The 14,006-nt window shown below is 43.4% G+C and overlaps 1 protein-coding gene across 2 annotated transcripts in view; it reads left to right on the plus strand.

Annotated features, from left to right (window-relative positions):
• The window catches only part of ADARB1 (adenosine deaminase RNA specific B1), a 42,530-nt gene that overhangs the window by 14,502 nt on the left and 14,022 nt on the right, over positions 1–14,006 (plus strand). The window contains exons 4-8 of one of the 2 annotated variants that reach the window (XM_027904028.1): positions 105–317; positions 6,139–6,253; positions 8,004–8,172; positions 8,662–8,810; positions 9,413–9,581. In XM_027904028.1, coding sequence (XP_027759829.1) covers positions 105–317; positions 6,139–6,253; positions 8,004–8,172; positions 8,662–8,810; positions 9,413–9,581 — 815 coding nt within the window. Of the gene's footprint in view, positions 1–56; positions 318–6,138; positions 6,254–8,003; positions 8,173–8,661; positions 8,811–9,412; positions 9,582–14,006 lie in introns of both variants that reach the window. The other variant, XM_027904027.1, reaches the window with a different exon arrangement.

The following is a 14,006-nucleotide window of genomic DNA, read 5'->3' on the forward strand; positions in this document are numbered from 1 at the left end:
GCCTCTCCCAGTCGCCTCTGCCCCCGCCGTCCCCCTACCCCACCGCCAGCGGGAAGAACCCTGTCATGATCCTCAACGAGCTGCGGCCGGGGCTCAAGTACGAGTTCCTCTCGGAGAGCGGGGAGAGCCACGCCAAAAACTTCGTCATGGCTGTGGCCGTGGACGGTCAGACTTTCGAGGGCTCGGGGAGGAACAAGAAGCTGGCCAAGGCTCGGGCGGCTCAGTCGGCCCTGGCGTCCCTGTTTAACATGCAGCTGGACCAGACCCCGTCCCGCCAGCCCATCCCCAGCGAGGGGCTCCAGCTGCACTTGCCACAGGTGAGAGAAACCCTCGGGGTGCTGGTGGTGGCTTTGGGTGATGACCAAGAGAGGAGCCGAGCCGTGTGTACTGAGTCAGCTCTAACAGCATTTCGGCTGTTTATTCTGCTTCTGTACAGCTGTATGTGCATATAAATATATATCTATATGTAATGTTTATATATGCATTAGGTGATTTATCTGCTTATGGATTCTGACAATTTGATGAGCTCTTTGTATTCTCTTGCACACAGAGGAGGCTTTGTTGGTGATGTTTTCAGCCTCGATCATGTCACGTAGGAGACCCCCAGCCCCAGTGCAGTGCCAGCTTGGATTAGGGTTTGTGCTGAGGAGAGGTTGAATCGCATCTTGCCCGTCTCAGGCAGCAACAACTTAGATCAAGCTCAATTCAGATTTACTGCTTTAAGTGAAATTACTATTTGATACAACAGTTCTTAGCGGAGAAGAAAATTGTTCTCTCCTGCAAACAGAAATTGTTGGTGTGAACAGAGCTGAGTGATGGAAGTCAAGGTCAGATTAAGTGAGGCTGATGCAGCTGCCACTGATTTCCAGGGTCTGAACACAATCCAAGTGCGTGTGTCCAGGATGTGGAGTTCAATAGCTGTCATCTGAGGGGTTGTGCTCTAAGCAAATGAGTTAATATGCACATGGAAGTTACTTAGGCAAGTAAATCTTGGGTGAGAAGGAATTTAAATTGAGTAATTAATGAACTAGGAAAAATATCAAACATACCAGGCATAGACCAAAAATTTAAAGTAGATAGAATGGAGTAATTTTTATTTTTCTAATGAAGAAAAATTCTCCCATGTTTTCTTGGTTGTGTTTATTACGAGAATTTGAAGGTCTTGACCTTTTCTACCTAAAAAACATTGGTTTAGATTTCATAATGATTTTAAGTTTATATGTTCTGACTATGTTGTTTTCTCAAAATGAGTGGACAATATACATATTTTTGAACTTCCTATATGCTTTCTTTTTAATGTTGCACAATCATTGTGTTACTAATATTTCCTTCATTTTCAAATCCAGGATCATGCTATTTTGGGTATTAAAATTTCTTCCGTAGATTCAGGAATTTCAGACTGCATTCTGTGCTCTGCTTTTAATGGTGGATTTGATCCCGGACACCAAAAAAATGTCACTGCCAGTAATTAATGTGTTATTTAGTCTTGAATCAGTAAAATGGTAAAAACTGGAATAGGGAAGTGTGCAAAAGCCCGAGCTGAGATGGGAAAGATCTACATGGGTGCTGCCTCGTGTAGAGCTGATTTCAAGTCCGTTGTTTATTCAGGGGCTTTAGTTCCACTTGTCTTCAAGATGTCATCATCCTTTCTGCACTTCTCTGTGTTGGATTGCTTTGCTTTTAATTATAATTAGCCACTGAGTTATTGGAATGATATCAGGTCTGTTACATATTAGTGATTTTCATCTGGTATGTATTCGATTATTCAAGCAATTGTGGTGTTTTCAGGTATTTATTTATTTATTTATTTATTTATTTATTTTAAAAGCCTGTGAGATGTTTGAACTTTTTAGACTCTTCTGCTGGGGAAAAGAGCTGAGGAAAAACTCGAATACCAAATGCCTAGGGGTAATAATAGAAGTGAGAGAAGTGGATAGAGCGAGAAGTGTCGAGAGGAAAGGTGATCCCTGTGACAGGGGTGGTCAGGGGTATGGCTGAAATGCACATCTGTGATCCCACCAGTTACCTCCTGCTGAGGAAATGAAGTGCAGAAATGCTCATGCAAGGTGTCAAATGGTACAGAAGGGCAGTTGCAATCAAAAAGCAGGTATGGTGTGTACAGTCTGTACAGGCAGTAAAAATGCCCCACTGAAAAAATCAGCACTCGTGCATTTATCACCGTGGCAGCGGCTGTGTTAGGATTGAAAAGGTTGTCAGACTTGCATCAGAGAGACTTGCCTCTCCAAAGCAAGGAAAATATTTTTATGGTTAGCTCTGCTCTGTGAATTGATCATAAAATCATCGAGTCACAGAATGGCTTAAGTTGGAAGGGATGTTAAAGGTCATCTCGTTCCAACCCCCCTGCCATGGGCAGGGACACCTTCCACCAGCCCTGGTTGCTCCAAGCCCCATCCAACCTGGCCTTGGACACTTCCAGGGATCCAGGGGCAGCCACAGCTTCTCTGGGCAACCTGTGCCAGGGCCTGCCCACCCTCACAGGGAAGAACTTCCTCCCAATATCCCATCTAACCCTGCCCTTTGTCAGTGGAAAGCCATTCCCTCCTGTCCTGTCACTCCATGCCCTTGTCCAAAGTCCCTCTCCAGCTTTCCTGGAGCCCCTTTAGGCACTGGAAGGGGCCCTGAGGTCTCCCCAGAGCCTTCTCCTGGCTGAACACCCCCAGCTCCCTCAGTCTGTCTCCAGAGCAGAGGGGCTCCAGCTCTTGGAGCATCTCCAGGGCCCCCTCTGGACTCAATCCAACAGGTACCTGTCTCTTTTGTGCCGAGGGCACCACAGCTGGATGCAGCACTGGGGGGTGGGTGTCTCACAAGAGCAGAGCAGAGGGGAAGAATCACCCCCCTGAACAACCACCCTCACCTTACCTCCCACCCCTCAATGCAAGGAGCCACAGGATGTACCAGGGGCTCTAAAATGCTCCCTTGGGCTTCCTAATTCCTTCATTTTGGATGTCTTTATCACCTCCCAGGGACCACATGCTTTCTCTCCTTTGTTTCTTTGCCCTTAGACGCTCCCTGCTTCCCAAGGAAGGCTGGAAGGGGTCTCACACCTCTGTCAGAGGTGAGACAGTGCCGTCCCTAAAAGACTCAGACCAGCACCAAATGCTTTGGGGAAAAAAACTGAGGAAAGAACACGTTGGTAGCAGTAATTCCCCAGTTTATGCTTTGAACTGTCAGCAGTGCAGGCTGCTGGCATCACTCAGGGCAGTGTTTTCCATCAGGTGGTGGGAGCCTGCTGGTGGAGCTGTCACCTCTTTAGGCCACTGATGGCCTCTGTTAGAAAGCTTGTGTGGAGGTTTTCCTAATGCTGTTTCCCAGATTTCCTCAAACTGCTTGCTTAAAAAGATAGCTGATTAGTCAGGTTGTGCAGAGAGGTGGGAATGGGAATTGTAAATATTGAGGCTTAAATAGGGAGTTAAATACAGACCGTTGTGAGGGAAATCAAGTTGAGCTACACAAGTGTAAGCAGTGTAGCTGCAGATGAGATAAATTTGAAAAAAACTTCACTAAAGGGAGTATTTTTAATCATTCACGTGACTCCATTTATTCAGTTTATCCTTTATATTGTTGTGGACAGACATTGAAACCAAATGTTAAGCGGGAGAAATGGAAACCAGTACTGCAAGGGCTACTTGTACTTGAAGTGCTTTTTAAAATTCTTTTAATAATTGCTGTGGAATTGGAAGAAATGTAAAAGATGTACCAGCATAAGCAGTGAGAGACTGCAGAATTTTCTTTAAATCAGTCCAGGGAACTTTGGAGCATTGTAAAATAATTACCCTGTTTTATTAGGGTAGATATGTTTCTATCTTCTCTGAATTGTGTGTGCTGGTCTTTGTTAGAGGGGAGGGCCTGGCTGACCTTTTTTTGCCTGCTGTGGAAAGTTCACATAAGCCCTAGACTATGAAGGTAAGGGAAAAAAATTTAAAAAAACTGAGGGAGAACATTTCTGCTTAAGGCATTCACTGGGAAGGTGAGACATGAGTTTAGTTTCTGTTCTGATTAATATTTATTTACGTGAAAGCCAGTAGAGTGAGAGTGAGATGTGCAAGATCCCTCCCCGGGCCTGGGACTGTGGAAACAGCTTCAAGTCCTTGGTTTTGAGATGGGGACAGCAAGGGCATCGTTTTTTGGCCAGTAGGTTTTGTTCCCAGTAATGCACTGGTCTGTTCATCACTTGCTGTGTTCCCATTTCCTCTGTGCTCTTGACTGTCAGTGTAAGAGACTGCCTAGGAGAGAAGGATAATTCTTCTAATTTATTGGGTAAGTATTCTTATAAAAGACCAAAGTGACTTTAGTGGCTACATCTGTAGGTGTTTAACAGTGTTTATTCCTCATCACCCAGCTGCTGTCACGCAATTTGAGTATCACATTGAAAGAAAAAGCCTTTAATATACCTGCCTGGGTTTTGGCAGTGATTTCACCCCGCTCCCCTCCAGTTTCCTCCTGGATTGTTTGCATCTCCAGTGGTCATTTTGTCACGCTCGAGTTCTGCCTGGTTCTCCTTATCAGCCCTCCCCACTGCCTGGCTCCACATTCATCCGAGTGGTTTTTGGTTTCCAGCAGCCCCATCCCCTTCTGCTGCACCAGCTTCCATCTTCCCAGGGAGGCCTCCTTGTGTTCTCATTTGTCTACCAGTGCCACAGTTTTCCTCTGCTTTGCTTGTTATGTGAAGAAAAAGCTTTTTTTTTTTTTTTTTTTTTAGATTTTACCATTGCCTGGTAGTTTGTCAGCTGCCAGCCGTGTTCTCCTGTTCAGCACCTCACAGTGTAAGGCAGAGCAGAAAGCACATGGATTACAGAAATGAGAGCATAAAGCTTGCAGCTGGAGAACAGTATCCATAGTTATGCAGTGAGATGATGGATAAAACAGTGGCAAGGGGACTCTGTGCCTTGACCCTGCAGTGATGTGCCCATGTGGCTATAGGGAGGTTAATAATTTAAACTCTTTTTGTATTAATTTTCCATTTTTAACGCCAGGGTGATTAAAAAAAAAGCCCTAATTATTTGCACTCTTTTTCACGTATTTACCTTACGTTCAACTTTTTGCATTAGGTAAGTACTGGCACAATTAAATGCAGATTTAGTGCGTGGTTGTTGTGCTGTCAGAGCATGAACTCAAACCCAGTTTTGTGTCCAGCGACAAAAAGACCTAGTTTGAAAATCAGTGCTTGGCCAGACAAGCCAAAAACTGTGTCCCTGAAAAGTATAGTTAAGCTTCTGAGTTGCAGTCCATTCAAATGCATCAAGAAAATTGGTGTTTTGCCATGTCAAGAGTCTTCTGACTCTGCCTTGGACACTTCCAGGGATGGGGCAGCTTCCCTGGGCAGCCTGTGCCAGGGCCTCACTCATCCTCTGTGTGGCACTGGCAGGTGTGACAGAGCGGTGTGTGACCCTGTGGGCCAGGTGTGTCCCCCAGGACATCTCGGGCACTGCTGGCTGTCAGCACGTGGTCGCCTTGGCTTTGGTTTCTTTTCATGTGAAAATCCAACAGTTTGGTCTCGTGACTGTTCAAGTTTTCCTGGAGGTGAGAAAGAGAAATCCTTCCTAATTCTGAGATAGCTTATCTGGGGTTAAATTTTCTGTTCCTAATTTTGTGTGGGCCCCGTAAAAGTAAGAAATAGAAAGTGTTAAACCAGTGATGAAAGCAAAGCCGTCCTTATTTATGTAACAGCTGGATAAGGAATTAGATTGTTACAGGAGGTTGGTTTGAAGGGCCTGGATTTTTCACTTCAATCTTCTTGTCAGGTCCAATTTTGAGGATGCTGAAATGATGCATTTTGAGGTTTGAGCATGAGAGTATAGACTTATCTGTCTATCTGGTTGTTCTCCTAAGCCTCAAATGTTCATCACAGTCATGAGCATTAGGTGCTTTGATGCTTGGCTCAGGGCTGTCTGACCCCGTTTCAGCAGATGTGGAGCACACAAACCTCTGCTTCCACTTGCAGAGAGCTGCGAGTGATACCTCAATGTCCATTTTTAAAGTGAAAAACTAAAAACTCGTTTCATTTATTTTGTCCAGTCTCTTCAAACTGTAAGTTTTTATAACTTGATGCTCCTGTAATTTTAATTTTTTTTTTTTAATTTCAATTTTTCTGACATGCATTTCTGTGTGATCCCCCAGGTTTTAGCTGATGCTGTTGCACGCTTGGTTGTAGATAAATTCAGTGATTTGACTGAAAATTTCACATCTCCGCATGCACGTCGAAAAGTTCTTGCTGGAATTGTCATGACAACAGGTAAATTAAAAAAAAAAAAAAAGTAGTACTTTAACTGCTTAAGCACAAGAATTCTCTGTTTGCATTCTAGTAAACTACCTTTCTTCATTCAACTGGTATTGAAATATGTTTTTACTGTTTAATCTTGAAGGTGGGCTCAATGTAATAAATAAATCTCAACTAAAGATATTTACTGGAAAGTTAGACCTGCAAATACTTCTGTTTCCACAGAGTTCCAGTTTCCTGCCTGATTGAGACATCTGAGTAGCTCATGGTGTACAAAATGTAGCTTTTAAAATGAATCATGAAACTTTTGAAAAATAAATAAGTTTCTCCCCGTCAGTCGTGCAGATGGCACTCTTGGTTTGGGCCTATTATGTGAGAATTATGCCCCTTTCCAAGTTTTTAAGGTTTTGCACTTCGTTATTCTTGCTATTTTTTATTCTTAGTGCTTTATGTCAGTTATTTTAGTAAAAATATCTGAAGAAAGCAGCTGAAGTTGTGGCAGATGGCAGTGGTATGCACGTGCAAGCAGTGGTGTCGTGGTTCCCTGGTTGCTGACGCGAGATCTGTGCTTGTCCAGATCTCCCAAAACAGTGAAGTTCTGCCCCAAACTAATCTCCAGCCACACTGCTACTGAATTTTCCTCTTGCTAAGGTTGATCTCGGTCTTCAATCCATCTGAACCCTGGCTTGGACATTCATTTTGAGCCTCTCCCAGTGCTGTCCCAGCTGTGTCCCCTCCTGGTCTCTTGCCCACCCCCAGCAGGTTTGGGAGGCCTTGATGCTTCTCAGGCACTGCTCAGCAACAGCCAAACCTCCACCTGCTAACAAACACTGTTTTAACCCCAAATACAAAGCACTATGAGGAACATGGTGTCATTTTGTTTAATATATTTTGTGGCACTTGAAAGGTTTTTATCTAATTACAGCCCTGTACCTGCAATTCCCAGAAGAGCCACAGCATCAAGACTTAATTAACATGTGAATATCTTTGGAATAACTGAAGAAACAGCTTTACACAGAATTAGAAAACATCTTTGCATGGATACATGTCTGAGGAACCTCTGGAATGAGATAACCCTGTTGCAAAGCTGTGTGTTGCAACTCCTTGCTTCTCCTCCAGCCCTTTGGGCAGGAGGGGCCAGCTGGGCTCAGGCTCTTTTTTTTTAACTTGTTGGGCTTTTTTTTCCTTGAGTGTCTTGCTAGGTGACATTTTGACCTGTCTCTTTGAGTCCTTCATGCAGCTGGGGTTTTTTGAGTGAAAAAGGCAGTTCTCTCTATAGAAAACATCCACCCAACATGTTTTTTCAAGTTCTGTTGTATGGGATGGTTCAATACTAAGAACTACACATTATACTGCTGGTAATCATTACAGTGATTTAAGCATTTAAATTTCTTCATTCCCTAGTCTTGCCTTTCTTGTTGTTTAGTTCAGTGCCCTTCTGTAACGTGCTGCTGCTTTAATAAACCAGTGCCTTTCAGATTTCTAAAGTCACTGTGGATGTCTGCATAGGTGGCCAGAAGGTACGTGCTGAAAGTTGCTGGCTGCCTGAACCTCAGGAGAAAAAGCACTTTGGGCTTCAAGCTTTAGTAACTCTTCCTGAAGCAGCATTTTTTTTTCCCTGGAGGTTTTCAGTTTTTAACTTGCCTTGTTAAATGAGCGAACACCACCACCAAAAAAAGAGCCTTGTTTAGGTTCTGCAAGAAGGTCTCTCCATATGTTATTTGTGATGTTAACTGCATCTTCTTCCCGAAATTTTGTTTGGCAGGTACAGATGTGAAAGATGCCCTTGTAATAAGTGTTTCTACAGGAACAAAATGTATCAATGGTGAATACATGAGCGACCGTGGTCTGGCATTAAACGATTGCCACGCGGAAATCATAGCTCGGCGGTGCCTGCTGAAATTTCTCTACACACAACTTGAGCTTTACCTGAGGTAAGCTGGAGGGACAAGGAAGATGAGCTGAAAACCTGTCCATGTAAAACATCTGTCTTCATTATTCCAGTGGGAAACGCTTGTCCTGTTGCGTCACGATGGTGAATGTAGAGCTTGGGCCCTCTGCCCTCGAGTTTGACTTCCAGCAAAACGTTTATTAATGTTTATTGTCTATCATGAAAGGGGAGAACAGGAAAAATAATTGGGAATCATTTTGTAAAACTGCAAACATATAAATCAAAATAATATCAAGTGGCCTAAAAGGTGCTGGTGTTTTATTTGCTGGTAAGTGCCTGAGAGCTCTTGACATCTGGAGATGTTTCTTGTCTTGATGGTCCTTTAGTTTTGTTAATCGTAATAACTGTTAGATTAATATTACAAAGTTTTCAGTCATCCTGTGTTTGTTTTTAATGCCTGTTTAGGCTGCCCAGCTTATGGCTATTTCCATATTAATGTCAGTGTTGACTTAAGCTTTCTTCTCTGTTTCAGCAATAAAGAAGATCAGCAAAAATCCATTTTTATCAGATCAGAGCAAGGCGGGTTTAAGCTGAAGGAGAATGTGCAGTTCCACCTCTATATCAGCACATCTCCTTGTGGTGATGCTCGGATTTTCTCCCCCCACGAAGCAGCACAAGAGGGTATGACAGCAGTCCTCCTCATCCCCAGGGAGCTTAAATTATTCCTGGAGCATGTACCAGTGGCACGGTTAAAATTTAGGTGTTTTCTTTCCTTTTAGCATAGAGGTGTGTTAGACAAAGATCTCTTGCCAAAAAATCTGAGCTGTTCTTCCTCTGTGGTAGAAGTTCAGTATAGAGTGATGAGCCCTGTGGTCTTGAAGAGGCTGGTGCTAACTGAGATAAGCCAGTGAGTCAGCAAGTATTCCTACAGAACTAACCATCCCCTTTCCCCGTTTCCATCCTTTAACTGCGGTGCCCCTTGCATGGTCTGCCCATTAACCTCATTTTAACCCCGTAACACACACAGCAGAGCTGAAGAGCTGCCTGCTGCCTACTGCTCCTGTGCCAAAAGCGTGGTTTGACTGCAGGTGTGTCCTGGAAGGCAGTATTTGTGAGAGGTATCTGATGCTGTAGCTAAATTTGCCAAGAGCAGTAGGAACTACGATGCGAGAGAGTGGTAACTGCAGACAAATACCTCAGATCAATTCTCCTTACTGCAATTCTGTCTGTAAAACCCTTTGGGAATGTTCCTCAGCTGACTCTAAGTGATTTTTGTCCTTCAGATCAAGGGGACAGGCATCCAAACCGCAAAGCCAGAGGACAGCTGCGGACAAAGATAGAATCTGGGGAAGGGACCATCCCCGTGCGCTCCACGACCACCATCCAGACGTGGGACGGTGTGCTGCAAGGAGAGAGGCTGCTGACCATGTCCTGCAGTGACAAGATAGCAAGGTGAGACGCTCAACAGTTGGTTTCTTTGCTATTCGTTTTTGTTCCTGAAGAAGGGCATGTCACAAGGGGGAACGGCCTTGAGCTGAAGCAGGGGCAGGGTTAGGTGGGATACTGGGAAGGAAATTCTTCCCTGGGAGGGTGGGCAGGCCCTGGCACAGGTTGCCCAGAGAAGCTGTGGCTGCCTCTGGATCCCTGGAAGTGTCCAAGGCCAGGCTGGACGGGGCTTGGAGCAACCTGGAATAGTGTATGGGGTTGGAACAATGTGGTCTTGAAGGTCCCTTCCAACCCAAACCATTCTGGGATTCTAACAAGAAAGGGGGGGTGTGGTGGTTTATGGTACCCACATTATCTCATTAGACACAGTGTGAGGGTGGCTGTCCTTCCTATGATAAATCTCCCAATTCTTCACCTGCAAGTGGTGTCAGACCCTCTGCTGGCTTCATAGGCAAGGTGAAATCAGTCTGTATTGTTCCAGCCACATGAAGTCATGGCAGCTTTGTTTTGTGTTTGCATCACTGGGGAAGAGCAGAGGAATGTTTTAGATTTTTTTTCCCCCCGCTGAAGTAGCAGAGCATTATCAGAACAGTACAATAAATTTATTGCATTATTTAGATTGCTTCCTCCTATGAGATACACCCTTGCCCCATCACTGGAAATGTTCAGAGTCAGGTTGGGTGAGGTGTGGAGCAACCTGGTCTAGTGGAAGGTGTCTCTGCCCATGGCAGGGGGTTGGAATGAGATGGTCTTGAATGTCCCTTCCAGCCCAAACCATTCTGGGATATCCAAGATGCCTACATTTTCCATGCATAGATTAGATTTTTATTGTTTTGTACAGTGAAAAGTTATCTCTATTTGAAAAATGTTAATTGATAGGCACTTCTATTTTTTAGCTTTAAAAAATATTTCAATTTTAGTTTAAATAGTTTTATTTATTGTGATTAAATATTTTGTATCCAGAACCAGTACTTTAATTTATATTTCATCCAATTCCTTCTTTGTTGTCTTTTTTGACAACTATTGAGAGATTTTATGTCGTTATTTTCAAATTCATAAATGGACAAAATAACTTAGCAGTAGTATCCTTTAACAAGTAGGGGAGAGTTGCAGCATAATTTTTTTTAATGAGTCTGTGTGTTTGCAGCCTCTGTGCTCTTGCAAAACGGATGAAAAATGCCAAATTTTTCAGCTAATGACATTTTAGTTATTTTTCAATTGTATATATATTATATATACTTTAATTCAAATAGCTCTGCTGTTTTCTGAAGTCACAGCCTGATTCAAAATTTATTAAGGGCATTAAGTTGGAAATATTCTCGTGAACTGCCTATGCCAAATCAAAAATGGAGGAGGAAAGTTATGTAATGGCTTTGTTCCTTTAGTCTTGTCTCAAGTAATCAGCATCTCTGCTGAAGGAAAACATTTTCTTTTCATTTAAATCTCCCTACTGTAAATGGATAGGGCCTTTCAGAAGCTAGGACAGGCAGATGTGAAAAGGTAACTCTGCAAAACTGACATTTCAGCTGCTTTTATAATATTTTCAATAAAATTCACCGAATAAACTCCCCAGTTTCACGCCTGGGACTTCTTCCAAACATCTGACATGGTATTCATGCCACATTCTCTTAGCACATTGTCATTGCGAATATATATATATATTAAAAAAAAAATAAAAATGCAGCCAGTTGTTGAGCTAGAACACATTTGACTCTTTTGTTGATTTTGTGTGATGCAGAACAGAATCCATCTCTCGCTTCCGTAGCTAGCTGTCACCTCTCCTTGGGGCTAATGGGAATAATTTTGTTTGTGCCAGTGAAGGAAGCAAATAGAACCCCTTGACACAGAACAAAGACTGTATGACGGGTAAGGAGGCCCAAATTTTCATATTCTTTTTTTTCCTTTCTTTTTTTTTTTTTTCTTTTTTTTTTGACATTTCCCTGACGTGTTTTGTCCATTTACATTTGAAAGAATGCCTTGCTCTGTAGTCTCCAGCCACCAGTCCTCCAGGATACCTCAGGCCTGCTGATTTCCACTGAGCTTTCCCAAAGGTTCTCAGTCACAGCCTGGAAAAGGTGTGGATAAATTCGGGGCGCAGGGTTGCACTTGTGTCAAACCCCTTGTATCTGAACTGCCTCATCTGTGGGGATTATTTGTGTAATAATCCAAGTTGCTGCCTCTGAGTGCTTTACCTGCAAAGTGCTGCCCAGCACCCTCCTGGAGCCAGTAGGAACATCCAGGAAAAGTTGTGAGAAACGTAAAAGGGCCACGAGTGTAATCCCATTTGGGTTGGAAGCATTAAAACAGGGTTACCCTTGGTGTGTTAGTGCTTGGTGGCTCTCCAGCACAGTGATTTCTGTGACCAGAGTAACTTTTAATGGACATGGGTTTGTTTTAAGTGTATCCTGACCTTCTTCCATGGTACTGATGCTGGGCTTTGTCATTCTCCTTTTGGTATATGTTTTTTTCTGCCCATATTTTTGGTTTCAAACAATGACTTGACTTCTCATGGAAACATCCCAGTCGTGGTTAATGTCCTACTGAGAACAGCAAAATTCCTTTTCACCCAGTTTCTCTGGTAGGAGGGAATTGAGAAGAACTTTTTAGGTTTGAGTTGGTAAAAGGGAAGTCATTGGTGCTCTTCTGCTTTAAAGAAGAGAAAATATCTTTCTGATGGTCTTTAGGCCTGTCCACTGGCCTTGTTTTGTGCTTATTCAGAGTGGGAAATCCAAATGGAAGTTTGTAACTCAGTCTTTCTCTGTTTTTCCCCACAAGAGAGAGCAGTTCTCACCAGCTCTTAGCCCGAGTGACACTGGCCAATGTGAATTGCAGTGGCCACTTTGATCCATGGTTGGCTGGGTGGCACTTGTGTAAAATACCTGAGGGAAGGTGGTAAGAAACAACTACCTAGCTTAGGTACAGCTACAAGGGGAAACACTTCTTCTTTTCTGTAGTTGCATGTCTAAAAATATGTTTGTGAGAAGACCATGGACTTCTTGCACTTACTGATCTGTAGTGTGGGCTGCTGACACAGTCCTAAAGATATTGCTGCCTGTTTACAGGGTGGCTTGTGAAGAGCATGGAATGGGCACAGAGATTCAGTTCATCTCTTAAGGAAAAAAAGGAGAAGTGGGGTTTAAAGTGATGCCTCGTGCATGTCAGGAGGCCAAGTGCTTTCTGGGCTAGTCCAGCACCTCACACAGTGATAGCTTCTCTCCCTTGTTGCAAGTAAAAGCTTTGTAAAAACAAAGTGCCTACTAAATACTTTTAATTTCTATGTAGTAGTTATTTATAAATAATATTGACAAGAGCAGCTCTTTGGACTGTAAACACTTGTCAGGTTTTGCTTGGTTAGTCGCAGGAGGGTCTTGTTTTGCTGAGATAAATTCTGACACCAGTTCCATGTGGACACCGTTGTGGGTCACACACAGTGACTCACCTCTTCCATGCTGCTGTCTGCAGAAAAACCAGTGAGAGTGATACTAAGACATGTGATATTATCATCAAGATTTGTGACTTACTGCTGTTAGCCCCCCCCAAAAAAACAAAACAAAACAAAGTTCAGAGGAGAGTTTTTAGCTGAAGCATTATATTTTTAGCCTTTTGGCAAGAGGTGAACCAGCACACTGTGAAAGTGTTGCTGCAGAGTTAACTTTTACTTACCTTTTTGGGTATCAGGAGTTGTGAAATCAGCTGCATGTCATGAAGAAATCAACAGGCCTTCTAGAAATCCACTGTAGATACCTCTGAGCAGACGGTGGTCCAAAGCAAAAATGTGACAACATAACAAGAAAAGACACCTCTTGATTTGGTGTCAGTCTCTGGTTTCTCTACTCTCTTTTTTTTAGTGTAGTGTGATTGAGAACAGCAGAAAGATTGAGGAAGTGTATCCATCCATCCTCCAGGCTGTTATCAGCAGGATCTAGAGTAGTGAGTAAAGAATAAGAAAACCAGTGAGTGTGATAAATGTGTAAAACTCAGGTTTCCCAATGAGGTGCTCATCTGTAAGACCTCAGGTGAGCACACTACAGGGAGAGTATCCTCGGTGTAAATCATCAGGAGTTGGACACAACCCATGTGAATACATCTGCAAAAGCCAAGGTTGGGGTTGAGCCTGTAGAAGTGGTGTGGTGGTGTGGTTTGAAAGAGCATTTCCCTGGACACTTTGAGGACGAGGTAGAGGACATGGCAAAACCTTGATAACGGGAAAACCTGGTTTTTTGGTCTCCCTGTAGCTAAGCATGGATGGGGAGCTGGGAACTGTAGAGCAAGGGGGAGGTGCAGGGCACCCCAAGCTGTGCTCCCATGGTGATATCTTAGCAGCGTTTCTGAACTGAAGCAGATCTTCGTTTGCACCTGTAACTTTTCAGGTGGCTGAAGTTTTTCATGCTGAATGAAAATGTTCAATGAAAACCAGGGTTTTTATTTAAG

The sequence above is a fragment of the Empidonax traillii genome, unplaced genomic scaffold, assembly GCF_003031625.1.
Source record: "Empidonax traillii isolate 1590-97213 ecotype Southwest subspecies unplaced genomic scaffold, ASM303162v1 scaffold1004:size452305, whole genome shotgun sequence".
Taxonomy (NCBI): domain Eukaryota; kingdom Metazoa; phylum Chordata; class Aves; order Passeriformes; family Tyrannidae; genus Empidonax; species Empidonax traillii.